Source organism: Lissotriton vulgaris, chromosome 9 (genome assembly GCF_964263255.1).
Source record: "Lissotriton vulgaris chromosome 9, aLisVul1.2, whole genome shotgun sequence".
Classification (NCBI taxonomy): Eukaryota; Metazoa; Chordata; class Amphibia; order Caudata; family Salamandridae; genus Lissotriton; species Lissotriton vulgaris.
Window position 1 is genome coordinate 1,062,035,121 of NC_141697.1, and position 20,069 is coordinate 1,062,055,189.

The window sequence follows — 20,069 nt, forward strand, 5'->3', positions numbered from 1 at the left end:
GAAGTGGGTTTTGTCCTGCGCCACCACTCTGAGACGTGCTGGGAACAGCAAGGAGTACTTGAGAGCCAGGCGCCTGAGCCGTTGTTTCACCTCGAGGAACGATTGACGCCGGCGCTGGACCTGAATGGTGTAATCAGGGAAGAACATCACCTTGGCGTTGTCCACCTGTATGTCCGACAGTTTCCGCGTTTCGCGGAGAATGGCGTCCCGGTCACGGTAATTCAGCACCCGCATGAGCATTGGCCTCGGGCTGGAGCCCTCCGGGGGTGGACGGGACGGTACTCTGTGCGCTCTTTCCACCACAAAATGCGGTGACAGGGTGCCTTCTGGTAGGAGCTCTCTGAGCCAGATCTCCATATGTTCCGCAGTCTCCCTCCGTTCCCATCGTTCCGGCAGGCCCACTATGCGTACATTGTTTCTTCTGGCCCGACCTTCAGCATCCTCCGCTCTATCCTCGAGGAATTCCACCCGGTTGAGTAGGTCACGGACGTGCTTATCTGTCTGCGTCAGCTTGGGTGTGGTCTCCGCCATTGTTTGCTCCAAGGCCGTGGTGCGGTCAGACAGTTTCTTGTGGTCCGCTCGAAGGAGCGTTAAGTCCACAGCCACTTTATCGATCCTGTTCTCCAGTGACGTACGGGTGAGCTGCATGGATTCCTCCAGGCGTTCCATGGCCGCCAGCATAGTGTCCAGTTTGGAGGCGGTTTGGTCAGCCTCTGTGTTCTTCACCATCTTTCCTTTGCTCAGTGTCCCACCGGTGCCGGTCTTCGCTCTGGTCCCCCCTGACATGTGGGTGGTTGTCACGGGTAGGCAGCCGGTCAGGCAAGCTTTCACGGCGAACGCTGTTGGGGCCCGTGCGTACTAGCCTCTCCTGGTCAGGCCGTCCGCTCAGCCCGTGCCGGGCGGTGTGCGGGATCCTGGATGCCACCTGACGTTGCGTGGGGCACCGTGGAGCTCGGTGCTGGATTAGCTGAGGTGGAGAATGCGGAGCTGTTCTGGGTTCTCACCCGCGTGGGCCTGGGCAGGTCCCCTGGTGTAAGGCCGATTGTTAGATGGGCTGTCTCGACGTGGTCACGGTCTGTGTGTCGCGTGGGCCAGGCTCTTCAGCACTGGATGGGTCCGACGTTGACCAGCGGCTGTATCTGTACAGCGGGTGGGTTCCGGTGTCCAGGAGGTGGGGCCACCCAGCTACCGTTGCCGATCATTCAGGCCCAGGGGCGACGTCGATAGTGCGGGTCACCAAGCAGTAGAGTGCGATAGTCCTCCGGCTCCCGCTAGTTTTGGCGGGAAGTCCCCAGCGCCGGCAGGCAGGGCGGGTCAGCAGTGCAGGGCGCCGCGGGTCAGTGTGGCGTGCCTGCTTGTGGTCTCTGGGATCCCCGTGCCGTGGGTTCACCGGGGGTACCGGGCGCTGTGGTACCGTCTCGTCCCCCTCGCTGGGCCAGCGACAAGGCGGCGGGCGAGTGTGAGGGTCCAGGGGGCAGAGCGGGTCAGTTTTCGCTGTGGTCTGCCGGGAGCCAGGGGCAACGCTGATCAAATGGACCCCCAGGTGTCCGAGTGGTCCCTCTCTCCGGTGCTCGCAGGGCCTGGCAGGATGCCTCCAGGGTCGGTCGGCAGGGCGGGCCGATTTCACCGCCTGCCGTGGGCCAGGGTTGGATGCCTTGCAGCTGAATCTGGGGCTCCTGCACGGCTGGAGCGCTGGTGGGCGGCCGGCGTTGCGGCGCGGTATCCTTCCCCTCCGGATCGCGCCGGGGAGTGCACACGTGTTGCGGCCTACCTCGTTGGGCCGGATCCCCGGTCTTGGGTAGATGGGGCCGCCGACCGGAAGTGAGCCCTGGGCGGGCAGGTGCAGCAGCAGCTGACGGTCGGGGGGGTCCGGTGCTCCGATCCTCCTGAAATTTTCAGGGATGGCAGGGCAGGTCCCCGGGTGCACTCGGTCCGAGTTTGGGCCCGAATGCACCGGAATTGAAGGAGAAATCGCCCGTGGAAGGGGAGCCTCGCTCGGAGCTCTACCCGGGCACGTCCTCTTACATTGCGCTCTTGGCCACGCCCCCTTAGTGCAGCGCTATATTGTGACATATTTATGTCAAAGTTTCCTTGTGTTAAAGAAATACATTCTCATCAAAATTTTAAAAAGTGTATCATATTTTACGTAATATTTGTTGTATGTTTTACATAGCAAACATTTTCAGGGCTCGGATTGTGCATGGGCTCTAAGAGCCAACCCTGAGCTCGGCTCTACCTGTTAGTTTGTTTGTTTGCTCGCCCACCTCTAACCCCAAAACTCAATTTCAAAGACCGTGAAATCAACATTTCGACTTCTGACGTTGAGATTGATGAAGCATTTAGCAGGTGCATTCTCCGTGTCCTCTTCTGCCATGATTGGGTGGGCCTGGCCCACCCGCCGCCACTGTAGAACCGGGCCTGACAGCACAATTGTCTGTAGAATACAGTATGACATACTGTTTTCGGGAAGAGTTTTTATTTGTTTAAAAACAGACCGTACACTACACTGGGGGAGAACTGAGAAGTATATACGGAGTACCATCATCCTAAGTGGTTTTTGGCGATGATACAGGACACACACCAGACGGGATTGTTCATAGAAACACAAGCTAAGCGGCTGGAGATTATCAACCAGCCAGGGTGAAGGGAGGATATCTACAACACAACTGCTAAGGTAGAGGCAGGCATGGGCAATACACCATCGTGGCGAATGGGAAAAGGTGAAAGACCACACACTGACAGGTGGGAGGAGAAAGGGCAAAGGTAGCACATCTTTTCGAACGGTGTTGATTACACACAAGCTAAGAAGAGGAATAATATAGATGATGCACCAAATGGGGGCCGGCTCTATTGTGGCAACGCTGTCGCCAATGGAGAGGAAGGATATAGTCAACACACCAGCCTGGAGTAAGTGGTTTTAGTCCACCACCAAAGCTTGGGTGAGCGAAGACCAAAAACTGGACGGAGATACTACACACCTCCAACCATATACCAAAGCACAAACAACCAAGCCGCGGTCGTGGAGCTGCAGAGGGCTAAAGATGAGGAAAGGAGAATGACTTAAACATGGTAGGCGAGAGGGAATGGACTATAAGGACTTAGATGTGGGGATAACGGAAAATGGCTACAAGACACAACTGTGTAAAGACAGAGGTTTCACAGCTGCAAAGCAGTCGGACTGTGGGCAGAGAATAGATTTAACAAATTAACTGGGCGACAGGAGCTGAAGAGGGTTTGAAATGTAGATCGAGCTAATTAGAAGGTACTACATGGTTTCGGGGTTGGAGCCCACCACCAGCCAAGGCAAAAGAGCACCTTTTTATTGGTATACCATACATTGATGACCAGAACATAGACCTTGTAGACACATCTTGGTTAATAGGAGTTACTGGAGGTCGCAACCAAAGGAAAACATAATTTGCCTGCCTGGAGCGGATAGAAACCAGGTGTTGAAAGGATGGAGACTACACAGTCTGGCAACTGGTATGGATTGAACATAATCCAGTCTTGGATAAGAGGTCTAAGGTTTTGAAGAAGGGACCCCGAAGCAGCTCTCAGTTGTGCTAGATACTGTTCTAGAGGGATGTGGTATAGATTGCATGTCTGTGACGCAGGCTACCGCCAAGGTATTCAAGGAGTGTGAATTCAGTTAATCATTTGCTACTCCTCGACACTCACGCTCTTCTACCTGGAGATAGGGCCCATTAGGTTGCCATTGTCTGTTTAGATATGGGCTGTTGACTTCAGGTGGTCTGTCCCAGCATCTTATGCTGAAACCCAGTGTTTCATAATACCATGGAGTGGCAAGATAAGACTCACCACATTTGTCCACATGCAACTAATGATGTGGGGTTGGGGGGACACGTGAAATATGCTATACTAAAATGTATTGGTGAGTCTGCCAAAAGTAGGTCAAAGAACATGTTTGTCTCAAAGTAGTGCTAGAAAAAGATCGGTAGCACATATCAGCCTTTCCATCATATATACGGAATAAGAGGTTTCCGACGGCGCACATTACATCTGATGAACAGCATCGTTGATTTAGGACCTCAATGGACCGTGGACATCTCTCAACCGCACTTGCCAGCTCCTGACATGCAGAACAAAGGCACATTAGTTCCCTGTTAACGTTGTTAAGGTCAGAAAGGATTTCAGGCAACAGTACATTAACATATACCAGAAAACCGTCACTTGTTGCATAGGCTTTTACATTAGCCAGCTAAGGTATTACTTTAAGAGAGCTGATTTGTTTTGTTCTCTCATAGCTTCAACATTTTTCTATATCAGTTGCCCCGTTTACAGATTTTAATGTTTATTGTGTGAAATTTTTTTGATAGATGTCTACTGTAAACACACCCTCCGTTCGTTATGGTTCCTGCATCATAGCCTCTTTGTTATGGTGCAAGTACTTGTGTTGGAAAACCAGGATGGCTATAAGCTACGCTGCCAGTAATGTTGCTACAGTCAGATGTGGTGGCAGTGATCACACTGTACAAACTCGGTGATTGTGCCTGCACTGCTGACTACTCCTTTGACCTACGGAAATGGGTTAATTAATTAAGCTTCCGCATGTGTGGTGCTGCTACTTAGTCTTCTGGGTATTTGCTAGTAGCACCCCCCCCCCCCCCCCCCCCCCATTTGGTGCCTCGGCTATGCATCTTGCATTATAGTTCCAGTAGTTGTGTCTCTAACAGTTTTAAACAGAATTTACTAGACCATTGGAACATGCAATGCTTGCACTAATTTGGTTGATTGCATTGATTGTCTTTGTTGCACAGTGGGCTTATCATGACAAATGTACACATACGTTGCCTAACATCCGCTGCCTTTTTAAAATTCCGATTTTACATACGGATTTCTGTTTAGTTAGGAAGACCACATTAATAGGCATTACAGCTTGCTTTTTTTCTTACCTGTAATACTAGAGTGCCAGCTCTTTTTTTCAATATAACAATAATTTTTGCAGAAACAAAATGTTGTTATGGGCGTTTACTTCACATAAACGTGTGGTAGTTTTGTGTCTTGTAAACTGCAGATAATGTGTAGCTTATTTGTTCAAATCTTCTCATGTATGAACAGTCCTACAAAAGACACCATATAATTAACTTCAAGATATAACAAGCATTTGCTATGCAATTGGTCTCGCATTACTGGTAGTATGAGGTATTGCCTTTGCAAATAATAATGCTACGCCAATAGCTCATACTTTCAGTAATGCGAGACCTAGTATATTGCAAATGGTTGCGTACTGAGCCAGGAACCAGCATTGTATGTCTCAGGGCAGTACTGCAAGCTGCTCCTAGAGCTCCCTAGTGAGCAAGGCACCAGCACTGCATGTCTAGGTGCAGTAACGCAAGCTGCTCCTAGAGATCCCTAGTGAGCAAGGCACCAGCACTGCTTGTCTATTGCAGTACCGCAAGCTGATCCCAGAGGTCCCTAGTGAGCAAGGCACCAGCACTGCTTGTCTAGGTGCAGTACCGCAAGCTCTTCCTAGAGGTCCCTAGTGGCATCAGAAAAGTTTGGTCACATACTGTACTGCACCCTGCAGAAGTTATGGTAAATCTACCCTACCCATAACACATTTCATGCAAGACAGTACCACAAGTGCATTCAAATCGCTATGTCCATATATACAATTAGTAGTTTTGAAATGTGATAAAATAATTATTATATTAATTCTGGATTAGGTTGTACTCTATGTGGAGCTGATGAAGGTAAATTTATAGAAGGTCTAATATAAATGTGAGATGTGCTAGCGAGTAACGTAACCACTGCCAATCTAGCTTAGGACCAAGTGAGTGTCCTGTCTGAAGGCCTTTAGGAAAATAGTGCCTTGAGGCTGTAACCTAGGGCGTAACAACACATTGAACAGGGGGTGTCCTCATGGGACGTGACAAGAAGATACCAGGTGGTACTAAGGAGGAACTACAATGCCTAATGACCAATGAAAAGCCACCATTTACAAAGGACAGGCACAGGAGCCAGTGAAAAAGATGGGGCGGAAGTAGGGGGATCTTTATGCACATATCCTGAATACAGCATGTCTCCAAGAGACAGCGCAAGCGCTGCCTAGGCAAGTTCCAAAAACAAAATAATGTAAAAAATGTCTTGGGTGACTGGCTGTTCATTGCCTCATTTCGCAATTTAATCGCCCCACATGAAACAAGAGAAGGTCAGAGTACACCTTATGTTGTAGTCCTACGATCTGTAGTTTCTAATTTAGTTATTGATGCCCAAATGCGGGCATGAGGAAAGGAATATGATGAGAGATTGGAGAAAAAATAATAAATGCCCATGTTAACTACACATTGCCCTCCCACAGGGTGGATATTCAACTGCTTTGGGGTTTGTTTGGGCTCTACCGTACACAAATATTTATTGGATTATGGGATCCCTTCGGGTTCCAAACTGCATTTGTTCTAATTTTGTCCAAGAATGATGCAGTAGCATCTGCTTTCAAATAAAACAAAAATGTCCCTGACAATGTCCCACTTTTCTTAGATAGGTGGCCATGTGTTGATCAGTACTCTTTTCATGATAGTTTCTTCTTCTTGCTTGCTCATAAAGTGGCAGTTCCGCTTTTCTCGTGCCATGTCTAGAAGACCCACTACGCAGAGTGGCCCCTCAATTGTGGGTGCGGGCATTGTGAACCAGTTAAGGAACAAACTCATTACTGTCAACGCGTTGGTTTACAAACAGTTTAACTATAGTGTCCTGTAAAGGGCTCGTTAGGACACCTTTTACTTGGTCAACTGGTGGGGGAACAAATAAACAAATTAAATAACGAAAAAAGGGTCAAGAATAATAAAAGGGGGGAAGAAAATAAGAGCATTATTCTGGGGAAGGTCTTAATTAGTGGGCGGGCAGGTAATGTGTTCATATGCATCCATGAATGTACGTTATTGCTCCTAGGTATGGGGGTTGCAATGTGGGGGTGGGTTGATTTATCGTCAGTGTGGTCATGGCTGAGTATCGGCAGTCGGCTCTGCGTGTAGGGGGCGGGTCGGTTCCATCCGTTGCGTGCATGCAATTGGTATCTTGCGTCATGTGTGTGACATGCTACTACCCATTGGGGCCAGATCACTTCCCCTGGGTGCGCTGCCCCACTCCTAGTCTGTCACTCCGATAGCGCCCAACAAAACAGGCGCCTATGTAATGCCCTGTTCGAGACACGCCTGGTGAAAGGACCGTAAGATGTCATCCCAAGGCTGCGCTATTGGAATGGCCCTCAGTCTCGCTGTCTCCTCCCTGTGAAGGGTTGTATTTTCCGCTGCCGCCCAGTTAGTAAAGGAGGGGCACCAATGCTGAACTTGCGGCGGGTCCCTGTCCTTCCAATGTTTGGTGATAAGTCTCTTGGCGGTTCCAAGTCCTAGATCCCATAACCTAGTGTGTACTTTAGTGTGTTTCGTTCTTTTAAATAAGCCAAGCAAACATGCCTCCAATGTGTGTGGTAGTTCCACGCCAGCCCCCTTCGTTAACAGCGTTGTTATGCTGTGCCAATATGTCTGCAGTCTGGGACAGGTCCAGAGCATATGCAGAATGTCCGCATTTGCTAGTAAGCAGCGCGGGCATGCGGATGTGCCAATTGAGAAATATTGGTTAATTCTGTCCGGTCACAAATACGCTCTGTGTATTATATAGAATTGGATGATCTTAAAGCGCGAGTTACGCAGAATATTAGTGGGTCCCTCCAATATTCTCTCCCATTCCTTGTCTGTCCATTCTCTACTCCGATCCACTGCCCATTTGTCTCGTAGTGGGTGGAGGGTGCAAGCCGTATGCGACAATAGTGCTTGTGCCAACCAATGGATCACATGGGATCCATTACCCATGACATGTAAATATTGCACCAACAAGTGCGTCTGCGGTTCCTCTGTCATGTCTCCCCAGGCTTTTGTGTACGCGTGTATCAAGGATGTGTGTAACAGGAACTGCCCTGCGGGTAGGTCCGTGGTCGCCACCAGTCTATCAAATGGGAGCAGGGCGCCATCTGTGTATAGCTCGGCCATCGTTTCTATCCCGGCCTGTTCCCATCTGTCCAGCGCAGCCGCAGTTATAATCCCTCCATCTCTGGGAGTACCCAGCAGAGGATGTGCAGGGGCATAGGGCGTCACCGCTCACGTGAGTCGCAAACTGAATATATAGCACTTGTGAGCTACCGCTAAATGTAATTGTGTCGGGCAAGGCATTTTGGCTAGGGAATGAAACAGTGTGAGGACCTGTGTGTGGGTCAGGGTTGAGGTGTCGGAGGTCGGAAAATGCCATTTATTTATGATTTAAAAAACAAAAAACAGTCATTCGCAATGCCAATAGCTCTACCTTTAATAATGCAGAGACCATTGCATTGTAAATGCTTGTTCTCTATCCACCTAAATAAGGGGAACTCGCACGCGTTTCTTCCAGCTAGTGAATGTGCTCTGTATTACTTGTCCTTCGCCACTTAATTTTGTAAATTGGATATGAACTCTTGTCAGACTTAATTTTATCCCAGACCTAACCTTACATAGGTTAATAGTAACCTGTTAATGACCACGTTTTGATAGGTCAGAATTGCTATGCAAAAACAAGAAATCATTAATATTAACGCTTGGAGACTTCCTGTGCAACCTCATTTCCCCCCTAAACTTACCTCTTTGCCGCCAAACAACTAGTTTTGTAACCCAACTATTAGTTGAGAATGCTCTTCTACGGTTTTCTTTACACTGCCTTTGTTACTGAGTTTAAGCCTGGGCCTGCCTATTGTTGTATTGCGACAGAGGCTTAACCTTGATTTTATACACAAGCCTAATGTATTCTGTTACAATGGAGTGTGGATCATCAAGCCCTCTGTTAAGTTGCAGAGCTTACAAGCAAATTCTAATATATTTAGGTTTTTGCCATAAGGCAATCATGTGTCTAGGTCATTTAAACATACCATCAACCCATTCTCAATGGAACAGGTAATACCTTTACTACTTCTTTTTAGCTGTGGAATAGCCTATGCATTTAGCTAGCCTGTTGAGCGTGTGTGTGTGTTTTTTTTCCCCGCATTGCTTGTTCTTTTGAACAGTAAGGGTAGGCATTCATATCAAAACATTTATTGGAACACAGTTTGCCATGGACTTTGATTCCTGCAGTAAGAGACAATTCTTCCAGATTTCCTGAAATCTGGGCAAATGCTTCTTTTGAGTCTCTGTGTGCTCTCACAAACAGTGAGCACTGGGAAAGTGTTGCAATTGAAGTAGAGAGGTGGATAACCAGGTAGAAATGGATAAAGTATATGTATGGAGTACTACAGAGAATAACTGGTGTTCCCATCAGAAAGCCAGGGAGCTAACTGACAAGGAAGAATACAGACAAAGCAAAGCACCATATGACATCAGAAATATAGAATGTGGATCTTAAAGCGATACAGCAAAAGGCAAGTAAAGGGAATACAACATAAAGCTACACTAACACACGATCTCTGCCACAGTTTTGGTCTTAGGTAGTTGAAGAGCTGGAGCAGTGTTATTTTACCACCTTAGATGGTTGTAAATGGCTGTTTGCCACATGAACTTTCAATGCTTGGCTACTTTTGGCTGGAAATGTCAATGCATTTATTGACATATCTTAAGTAAATAAAAAATAAGAAAAACACACAAAAGGTAACCTCACACAATTAAAACATAATGGATCACATCAGATTAAAACAGCCACAACAGAACACAACAACTACAATGCAACCCAATAATATCACATTGCAATATTGCAGCGCAGAATCACAGCAGCATAAGTTTAACAGAACACATCACACCACTTCAAAATGTCCCACAAGAAATGTAGAGAAAAGCTCTTGTCACACATTACCACCTCCAGAATCCTATTTCTATAATATAGTTGCAAAAGGTGTTGGAGTAAGCACCACCTCAGTTTACCACCAAGAATAATCAATAACATGAAACGACAACAAACGCCCAGTAGCTACCTGTGGTTTCAAGATCCATTAGCTTAACTCCTCTGGCCAATTTATGATTCTAAAATGAGACATTTTCCTCGTATAATGGGATGGAGCTGGGTCAGCAGATGGTTTTTTGAACTGGGGCGTGGTGGTGGCATGTTTCCAGGTGTCCGGGAATGAGGCTGAGTTGGTGGAGGCATTGAGAATCGGAAGGAGTCCTTTGGTGTAGGCGTGGGGGGCAAGGATAAGATGGGGCCCCCAAGTAGATGGTCCTTATGGTAGCAATTTTTTTGACAGTAGCGACGGCAAGCCATAGGTCAGGGTTCTTTCTTCAGCTGTGATGAGAAGTTGATTTGCAATGGTAACGGGGTCTGATTGAGGGTCAGAGTGGACGTATATGAGTTGATTTTGTTACAGAAGAATTCCAATAGCTTGTTACAAAGGACTTGAAAGGGGTGATGTTGCTGGAGGCACAATGAAAACCTTGATTATGGCAATGATTTGCTTGCAGATTTTAGCTGCAAGAGCTGTGAACTTAGTGTTCCGTATCTGCTGGTGGTAACCTTTTAGGACCGATTTGAAGATGTCTTTATCTGTTAATGCTTAACTTATTCTCCATTTGCTCTCCAGTTGCTTGCATTGGCATTTTATCAACTTGAGTTCCTTTCTATACCAGCTGGCCTGTGGTTGGGCTGTTGCCATTGGGCTACTCTTGAGAGGAGCCAGAGTGTAGGCGCTTGCAGTGATTTTTGAGGATCTTGCTGGCTTTCTACTACTAGCTTGTGTGCTCAGGCCTGTGTGCAGAGAGGGCGGAATCACACTGCTCTTCTGTGAAGCTGTGCTGGGTGGTTCAGATTGTGGTAGAGCTGTGGTGGTGTGTGATGTGTATGCTGAAATCGATAATGGCTTTGCCTATCCTGGTCATAGTTGCTGGCTTGTCGACTGTGCTATTGCTGATTGAGGAGAAAATTTAGTCCAATTGGTGTCTGGCAGTGTGGGTGGGTTCAATAACATGCAGAGTGAGGTCAAGATTTCTGGAATTTCTAGAAGGGCAAACTTCAGAGGTGTTTTGGTCGGGGTGGGCTTCTAGGTCAAATTTAAGGTTTCCAAGGGGGTGAAGGTCCTGGCATGATGATGACGGGTACACTTAAGTCCTTTATGTTGCTGGTGAACTTGATGCGTGGTCCTGATGGGCTGTATACAAGGGGTCCATCCAGGAAGAACTTGACGGTGATCTGTATCTTTTTTTATTTTAACCAATTTTATTGATTTTGGAAGACGAGCACAGCCTGAAAGGCTAGCATATAAAGAAAAATAAAATGTAAGAAAGAAACACATAAAATTAAGAGCCATAGAAAGAAGCTGGAGGAAGAACCCTTCCTCCTCTCCGATCAACTCAAAACAGCCCGCAGGGAATACAACAATCGCATCAAAAACAAGAAATCCACGTTTTTTTGCTCTGCGCTGGAAAGCGCAAAAAATAGACCGAGAGAGCGCTACAGCATCATTAGGCAACAAACCCCCAACCCTGTGGCCTCCTCAATTCAGGCGTCCAACAAACTTTGTGACAACTTCGCCAAATTCTTTAACGACAAGATCACTAAGATCGAACTCTCTCTGGAAACCATTAACACTCGACCCACCAAGAGCCCCACACCAGGGGTGGTCGTTGTCGCTCCCTGCCCCTCCTCCATTTCTTAGCTAAGTTTCCGCCCCATCGAAGAACATGAGATAATCACACTGATCTCCACTTCCAAACCCTCCTCCCATGTCCTTGACCCCATTCCACCCTTACTAACCAAAAAACTGAAGCACTCCCTAGCACCGCTTAAGTGTACAATAATAAACCGCTCCATGGCAAATGGAGACTTTCCAGACTGCCTTAAAGTAGGTCAAGCCACACCCCTGTAGAAAAAACCTGGCCTTGTCACAACTGATTTGAATAACTTTAGACCTGTATCTAACCTTCCCCTTCTTTCCAAAATCATAGAAAAGTGCGTACTCCAACAGCTTACCCAACACCTGGATAACATCAACCTCTTGGACTCCCACCAATCTGACTTCAGCACAGAAACCCCGATCCTCAACATCATAGACGATATCCACCACTCACTAGACTCTGATCAATGCTGCCTCCTAATTCTCCTTGACCTATCGGCAGCATTTGACACATTAGACCACAAACTCCTCATTAGGGCTCTCCAAAAAAGGGCCGGTCTTGAAGAGGTCCTCCAATGGTTTCCCTCATTTTTACACAATCGCGCTCAAAAAATAAAAATCAATAACTTTGCTTCTGACTCTCACCCTATCAACAAGGGAGTCCCTCAAGGCTCAGTGCTCTCCCTGCAACTCTTTAACATCTACATGGTACCCCTCACCAAATTACTCAGAGCGTCCAACATCCGCTTCCATCTTTATCCGGACGACACTCTGATACATCTGGAAATCTCCTCCTTCAGTGACATTCAAAGACTCCATGACTTACTGAATGATGTCCAACACTGGCTGTCTGCGAATCATCTTAAACTAAACCCTGACAAAACCGATATACTTCCAATTTCAAACAAGGAGGAGAACCCTCAAATTGCTGAATGGCTAAAAACCGTTGATGCGTTCAACGGGAATCTAGTAACCCTAGCTGACTCTGTCAACTCTCTAGGCGTCACACTGGACCCGAAGCTAAACATGACCAGACACATCAAGAATTCGGCTAAGAGCGCCTTCCTTAACCTTAAACTCCTGAACAAAATAAAACCCTTCATTCCGCCTGGTGATCTCAAACAGGCCACTCAAATACCGGTACTGTCAAGGCTGGACTATGGGAACGGAGTCCTCTCAGGAATTGCAAAGTCACACCTAGCTCCCATCAAAACAACTCTGAATGCGGCAGCCAGAATGGTCACTGGAATCAAGAAATTTGACCTAATCTCTCCTGCACACTGTGAACTTAAGTGGATCCAGCTGAAATGAAGGTCGGCTTCAGAGTAGCGCGCCTCACTCATAAAGCCCTACATACCGGCAAACCCGAATACCTGGCGGCCAAACTCAAAAAAGCCGGTCAGCCCAGGAACCTCAGAAGCTCAAACTCCCTCCTTCTCATCCCTCCAAAAACTCGAAAAATAAAAACTGCGACTCGTTCCTTCGCCGGAGGCACACCCAAAATCTGGAACTCCATTCCCCCCCCACATCAGAACCATTCCCTCCTTTGTAAAATTCAAAAGCCAACTCAAAATCCTGTTCCTCAATTTTGCCACAGGGAGTCGATAGGAGCACTCAGAGTGGGGTAACAGACTCTTAACTACCGCTCCATCATCATGTCAGCGAGACTACGAACCTGACCCCTCAACATCGCCATGCATTATTTTGACCTCTTTCTCTTGTCTAGTTTATCTTTGCAATGTTTACTCTGTAAAGCCCTCCGATACCCTCTTGTCAGGCTAGCGCTATATAAAACTACTAAAATAACTACATGCACATACTGCCCCACCCTTTCCCTCATCCACATTCTAGCAATATGATACAGAGCAAGTCCAGTGACCAGATCTAGTCCATTCCCACCCTACCCCATCTAATCTCATAATCGGACAGATTTCATCATTAACCTTTTCCCACATAGAACAGACTGGTTCCAACTCAGTACCCCTGTATTCAGCGTACACCGGCCATATCGTGGGCCATTTCTGTGGACAGCCCAGAGCCTTATACTCCACACTCGTACACTAATCTATCTAATTCTTCCACACCACCAGGGGCCTTAGCCATGCATTCTTTTGTTATGTCTATTTTGCCAGAGTCAGACCCAGAAACAGTAATGACAGCATGTATCTATTGCCGTCCAGTGTATCCAGGATGTGGTCCATCAAAACTGGCCAGTTCAAGACCTCAGTCAACCAGGATATCACCGAGCGCCCGACCTGGTCCAATGCATGGAAGCCCCATACAGTGTGTTAAAATGTTCCATCCCTGTGCATATTGAGGACATGTTGGGGAGGCGTTCACCCCCATCCACAACAGCTGTCCATGGGTGAAATATTCCCTATTGCGATATTTAAACGGGATCAGCCCAAGTCTAGCTACAATGGCTGCTTCACAATGGCCCCACAAAGCATCTGTCCAATCCTTGTTTTACTGAGCTCCCTAATTAGCCTCCCACGCCTGTCGTAGAGCAAGGAATTTGTCCGGATAATTAGGGAAAAGCATCTGGTATATCTTTGCAATCTTGTGGTTTCCCAGCTGTCCCATAATAAATTTACTGTGCAAAGGGTTAAATTCAGGGAGGTCAGACAGGGCTACAATGTATGGGGTTAGCGCATGGCAGAGCTGAAGATAGCGATGAAACGGTCTACAATGGAGTTGGTTTTCAACTTGCAGAGTCTGAAAGGACTTGAGGACTGTCCGGCTCAAGACATCGCCCAGAGTGGAGATCCCTATTGGGTCCCATTTCCAAAAGCCTTCCAGCGCAGTCACCAGCAGCAACAGATGGCCCCACCAGAGCGGCATCCACTCTGTCAGCCTCCCCACCATGTGATGGGTATCTTGTAGATGTAGATGTTGGGGTGTTCAGGTAGGTTGTGCAGCTGATGTTATCTTTGAATATGTTGGCGACCCAAACTCCAGGCTTGTGCTGACGGTCTTACCTGGCAATCTTGTTCGCCAGCAGGGATGGTTGTAGCGATATCCAGTTCAGAGGTTGGTTTTAGCCATGTTTTGGTGAGGTCGTGATTGTTCATTAGTTCCCATATCTCTGTGGCATATTTGGTGAGCTAGTGGAAGTTCAGGAGCAGGCATGAAAGTGTGGCATGTTGTATGTGTGGTGGTGGTTGGTCTCTGTGAGCAGGAGTAAGTGCCTGGTTTGTGTTGTGGGAGCTAGTGGGTGCTGCTGGTCTGGGAGTGGTTGATGTAGAGTGTGAGAGAGTACATGAGAATTTTTAGGAGGTGCATGTCAATGCTACTTGCGTGTTGTTTGATGTGGCAGCAGTGTGGCGTTGAGAGTGTGGCGGAGTGCGGCAGTATGTATACTGGTGGTTAGGGGCAGACCAAGGCTCCTGGTGCTGGGTGCTGTCCAGGCACTGACTGGAGCAGATGGGCTTACCTTTTGCGTGCCCACTTCTGCACAGTGACCTCACTGGATTATCAGCTGCATACAGCCACCATCACCTCCGTGTTGGCTGCAGTTTTCAGCAGCTGTCTAGAAAAATGGTGCACCCTCTCTGACCAAGACCTACCATTGCACTAATGTTTTCACTATGACCTGCCATTGCATTGCTACAATTGCTTCAATCCTTCCACTGCATCAGATTGAACCCAGGTTTGGATTGCATTTCTGTAAACAATGTATTGTTATAAGATCTAGTGCACTATATCGAATAGTGTTGTTGTAAAACGGAGTGGAAGGTCACTATTCTATTTTATCTTTAAATTGTAAATTGATACTTGTATAGCGCAGTACTCACCCGCAAGGGTCTCAAGGCGCTTGTACGAATACCGCTGTGGAACCCATCCTGGCTTTTCCCTGTGAGGCGTCCACTCCTGGGCACCCCCAAGGTGGAGGCCAGGCATCCTTAGCGTTGTGGGGGCCGTTGTGGAGATTAAGCAAGCTATTGCCCAGAGTTGCAGAGTGGGACTCCATAATTGGAATAGGCACCGAGGCGAGAATTATCAGGTCCGTGGAATTTTGAGCCCAAGACCCGCCGAGGCGGGGAATTGAACCCTGGTCCCGGGCTTGACTTCTGCATCAGGGTCTGCCGCTCTAATCATTGAGCCACACTTCTCCAAATCTTCTTTAAAACAATAGCTCTAAGTGCCATCTTTTGTCCTCTGCTAGTTCTGGATGTATGTAGTCTGTTTGAGGCAATGCACTAGGGCATATTGCTGATATTGTTTTAGAAAGGTTTGTAAAATTAAGTGGAAAGGCATTCTGTGAAAAATTGTGGTGTTGGTTGAGGGGGATGAAACCATCCTCCATAAGTCACTAAAGTAACCTCTGTTTAATTAACCCTCTGGCAGCTTGGCACAAAAGCAGTTCGGCTTAACTTATGGACAATGTGTAAGGTATTTATACAAGACAAGAAAAATACCAAACCAATTTAGAAAGATAGAGTTAAAAATTGCTAAATTATTTGAGAGCAAAACAGAGATCATTAGAACCTTGCGATATTCAATTTCAAAGATTAAAGGTAAGTATGGTGCCTAAAAGCACAAAGCACCACTTGCGGTTATCTGGTTGGATGAGACTGGGTGAAAATCACAGTTTCAGGCCAGGTGCTGGCCGGATACAGGGACCAGGTGAGTCCAGCTTAAAAAGGTACTTTCTACAGTCTAGCACTAGGAGCCCAGTTCTTGGTAGAGAGTGCCAAGGATGATCGTCACGTAAGCGTGAAGAGTAGGCCGGTTGTCGTGGACAGTCGTTGCTGGAGATTTGTGTTTGTGGACACCGCAAGCTGTCGGTGCTGTAAGTCAGAAGTGCAGGTTTTGCATTATCAGTCTTCGTGGACGGTTGCTGTGAAGTCATGTGTTGGGTCCACCAGTACTTCATGTTAACAGGTTGGCAAGATCTTGGAGCAAATGGCCCCAGTCCCAAACAGCCCAGAACGTGAGGGTTCTCTTTTTCTTTTAGGTCGAGCTCAACTGATTCCACACAAAGGGCCCAGGCCCTGAAGGGCACCTCTTGGGGCTCAGGAACATATTCCAGTAGATAGCTGCAGGTCTAGGCAGCTCCAGGAAAGCAAGTCAGCTGGGCAGTTGCAGGGAGACCTCTGGAGCTTGTTGTATCCCTATAGACCAGAACCAGAAGTCAGTCAGCGGACCCCTTGAGTCACTTCAGCCTGGGATAAAGTATACATGTCCAGTTTACTTCCCTACAGACAAGGCAGGTCTCAGGCAGCAGGGCGTCCTTCTGTAGTACCCCCAAGTCGTGCGGTGTACTGAAGAGTAGGCCTGAGGGTTCCATTGTTATAGAGATAGGATTTGAGGTTGTTAAAAACAAATTTTACGCTACCAGGCCATATGAAACTGAAAAGTACATGTTCAACTTTTGAAATGCACTGCACCCTGCCCTATGGACTGTATATGCCTACCCCTCAGAACCTGGGGCCGGTTGGTTTAGATCCAAGTGACGTTCTAAGCTTTTACATCATCCCAAATCATTGTTTGCTGACTTCCAAGACATTATTGAAAAACTCTTCACAAGACCCTCTGTTTTCCAAGCTACTCCATGCTTTATGGTAGCTCCCTGAAGCTAGTCGGTTAAAAATACACGATGGGTAATTACTGTTTTAATATTTCAGAAATTTGTAAAATTCAAACCTGAGGCCTATGTATTTTTTTAATACCAGTGTCATTACTTTACTGATTTGGTAACCACTACTTCAGGATATAAAACAAGATTTGTAATATAAGATGGAAAATTGAGAGAAATCATAACCCTTCAGCTGAGAATGAGCAAATAAATTGCTCAATACAAGAACATGTATTTACAACATTGTGGTCAGTGCTATTTGGGGTGTAACATGAGTGCAATTTAGAAAGAATTAGTTGTTTTTTTAACTTGGGTCATCTTTGACCTATGCATATTGCATCCAAAGATGCCTTAGTTGTTGCTCTGTTGTAAAGAGTCAGTATTAGACTATTTTAAATGAAACATGTAAAACATTTCTTATACACTCTCTGGTAAATGTAATTGAAACATTGTACAATAAGGGAAAGTAATGCAGTTATAAAGCATTTTAAATCTCACTGTAATTAAATGTGTATGTTTACGAGCACACCTCTTACTCATTCAGTATGATGGAATATTCTTTGACTGTTTTCATTGTATTATATTTGGGTCTGTGATGTGGTTCTTTTCTTATGGCTGAAGTCACAGTTGGTGAAGAATACTGAATGTTAACTTCAATTTTACTACAGATTTTGCAGCTAAATGTATTGTATTCTGTGCAGAATGGCTGTTGATGGTGGGTGTGGGGACTCAGGAGACTGGGAAGGTCGCTGGAACCATGTTAAGAAATTCCTCGAGCGATCAGGACCTTTCACACATCCTGATTTCGAACCCAGCACTGAAGTGAGAAACATTTGGTTTAAATATTCTCATTTAAGTTGTATGGCGGTGCCATTGTTCTATATATTTACTGCATACATTTGTTATTTCATTAAATTATTAAAATATACTAGATCTATTAACTTATCCATATAACATTAAGGTTAATGCATCTTTTCAATTTGCAGTTTATCATTTAGACTGTTGTACAATGTTACTTTATAGTACGTCATGCTACTTATTAATGTTTCCATTTTAGTTTCTGCTCTTGATTATTAAGTTTATTCAATATAGACTCGTGCTTGCATGTGGAAAGGCTGTTGCTTCCCAAATTGTTTGTAGAAACCTTCCATCGATAAAAATAAAACTTACTGTTTGTATCGATGATTAGAAACATACAGACACTGCCCCTACTCTTAAATCTAAGATGATATTTTGGCAGGTGTTGATCCATAACCTTCCTGATGGCTTTTGTTCCACTCACAACGGACGTTTGTCATTGTGTGAACATCCTCTGAAGTAACATAGTTCTATAAACTGATGCACAACCATTTTGTTTTCTGTTATTTTTGTCACAGATATTTCCTTTTGATGATTAGGGAGGCAGTGAAGTAAGCGGGTGCATTCATACTGTGTGATTAAGCACACAAAGAAAACTTAATTACTACAGTGGAAACTAGTATTCTTTCCTGACAGATCATCTTTTTTAGGTCTCGCCTGCCAATGCGCTTGCGCATTGCTGGCGAGAGCTTGCCATTTGCTCCCCCGCCCACCCCCCATCAGATTTGAAAGGAAGCCGCTCGCACACCACCAATCGCCATTTGTCTGAGCCTCTGCATCAGACTTTAAAGGCATGCCTCCGCTCCCGCTCCCCCGCCACAGCAATGCCGAGAGCTTGTTTTTTCCTGAATGCACCGCAGCTCAGACATGAACACACATTCCCTCCCTGGCCCATTTCCCAATCCATATCGGATCGATACATACAACATTTCGGGTTGATTCCATGAAGGTTTTCAAACAATGCGTTTCTTATTTAGTTGGAAGCCCTCACCAAAAACAGTTTGGAAACCATGCGTTTTCTTATTTAGTTGGAAGCCCTTGCCAAACACATAAAAAAATAACAACACGCCACCCCACGCTCTTTGTTGCTGTCTCAGTGTTATAAAATCTCTTCCATGCTTGTCTGCCCCAACGCACCCCCTACCACTCCACACATGCACTCACTTTCCCTCCCTGAAGGTTTGGAAACAATGCGTTTCTTATTTAGTCAGAAGCCCTCACCAAAAACAGTTTGGAAATAATGCATTTCTTACTTAGTTGGAATCCCTCGCCAAAAACATAAAAAAATAAAAACAGTCACCCCCACGCTCTTTGTTGCTGTCTCCATGTTATAAAATCTCTTCCTTGCTTGTTATTTGATTTCGCAGTAACTGCTTGTTATTAGTACATGCCTTTGAGTAACTTTTTGTGGCATTCACTTTTTAGCCTGCAGGGCTTTGTTTACGTGTGTGGCTTTTGAAATCTTCGTAACGCTTTGTCTTTCTTCCGTTTTAGCAACAGCACTCATTTTTTAAATGCGTCTATGGTACAATTCTAACTAGTATTTTTTAATACCTAGGCTTAAACAGCATCATAATACCCTGTAACTATATCCGTTTTAAACTTCATGCAAACACTATAACTGTTAAAGCAGGAGAAACCTACAAACAGCACATTTGTTTTATTTTATTTGTAGCTCCTTCAGCCTCTTTCTTCCCTGTCCCACGTCTGCCCCATTCCCCGTCTCTATTCTCTCGACTCTCTCTTCCGGATTCTCCTCCCTTCCTGTGTATCCTCTGCCTGCATTCCACCGTCTCTCGCTAACCGTTTGCTTTCAAGCTCTCAATTACCCTTCCCTCCTATCGCAGTCTGCCCTTTTCCATAGGTCTTTCTTCTCTCTGTGCCCGCTCTGACTCCTCAGTTTCCTCCTCTGTTTCACTGTCAGTCTTTCTTTTGCGACCTTCTCTCCCTCCCTCTTTCCTTTCAGTCTACACACTATTTACTTCACCCTCATTTCTCTTTTGCTGTGTGCCTCTTGTCTCTCTCCCTTCCTATCTTTCCTATTACTCTGCCTTG

At 46.2% G+C, this 20,069-nt stretch overlaps 1 protein-coding gene across 5 annotated transcripts in view; it reads left to right on the forward strand.

Moving 5' to 3' along the window:
- Nucleotides 1-20,069, forward strand: part of UBA3 (ubiquitin like modifier activating enzyme 3) — a 220,298-nt gene that overhangs the window by 7,327 nt on the left and 192,902 nt on the right. For 3 of the 5 annotated variants that reach the window (XM_086939036.1, XM_086939037.1, XM_086939035.1), the window contains exon 3: nt 17,825-17,978. In XM_086939036.1, the coding sequence (XP_086795162.1) occupies nt 17,838-17,978 (141 nt within the window). In that variant the 5' untranslated portion in view covers nt 17,825-17,837. The remainder of the gene's footprint in view (nt 1-17,824; nt 17,979-20,069) is intronic. The other 2 variants (XM_086939034.1, XM_086939033.1) reach the window with 1 other exon arrangement.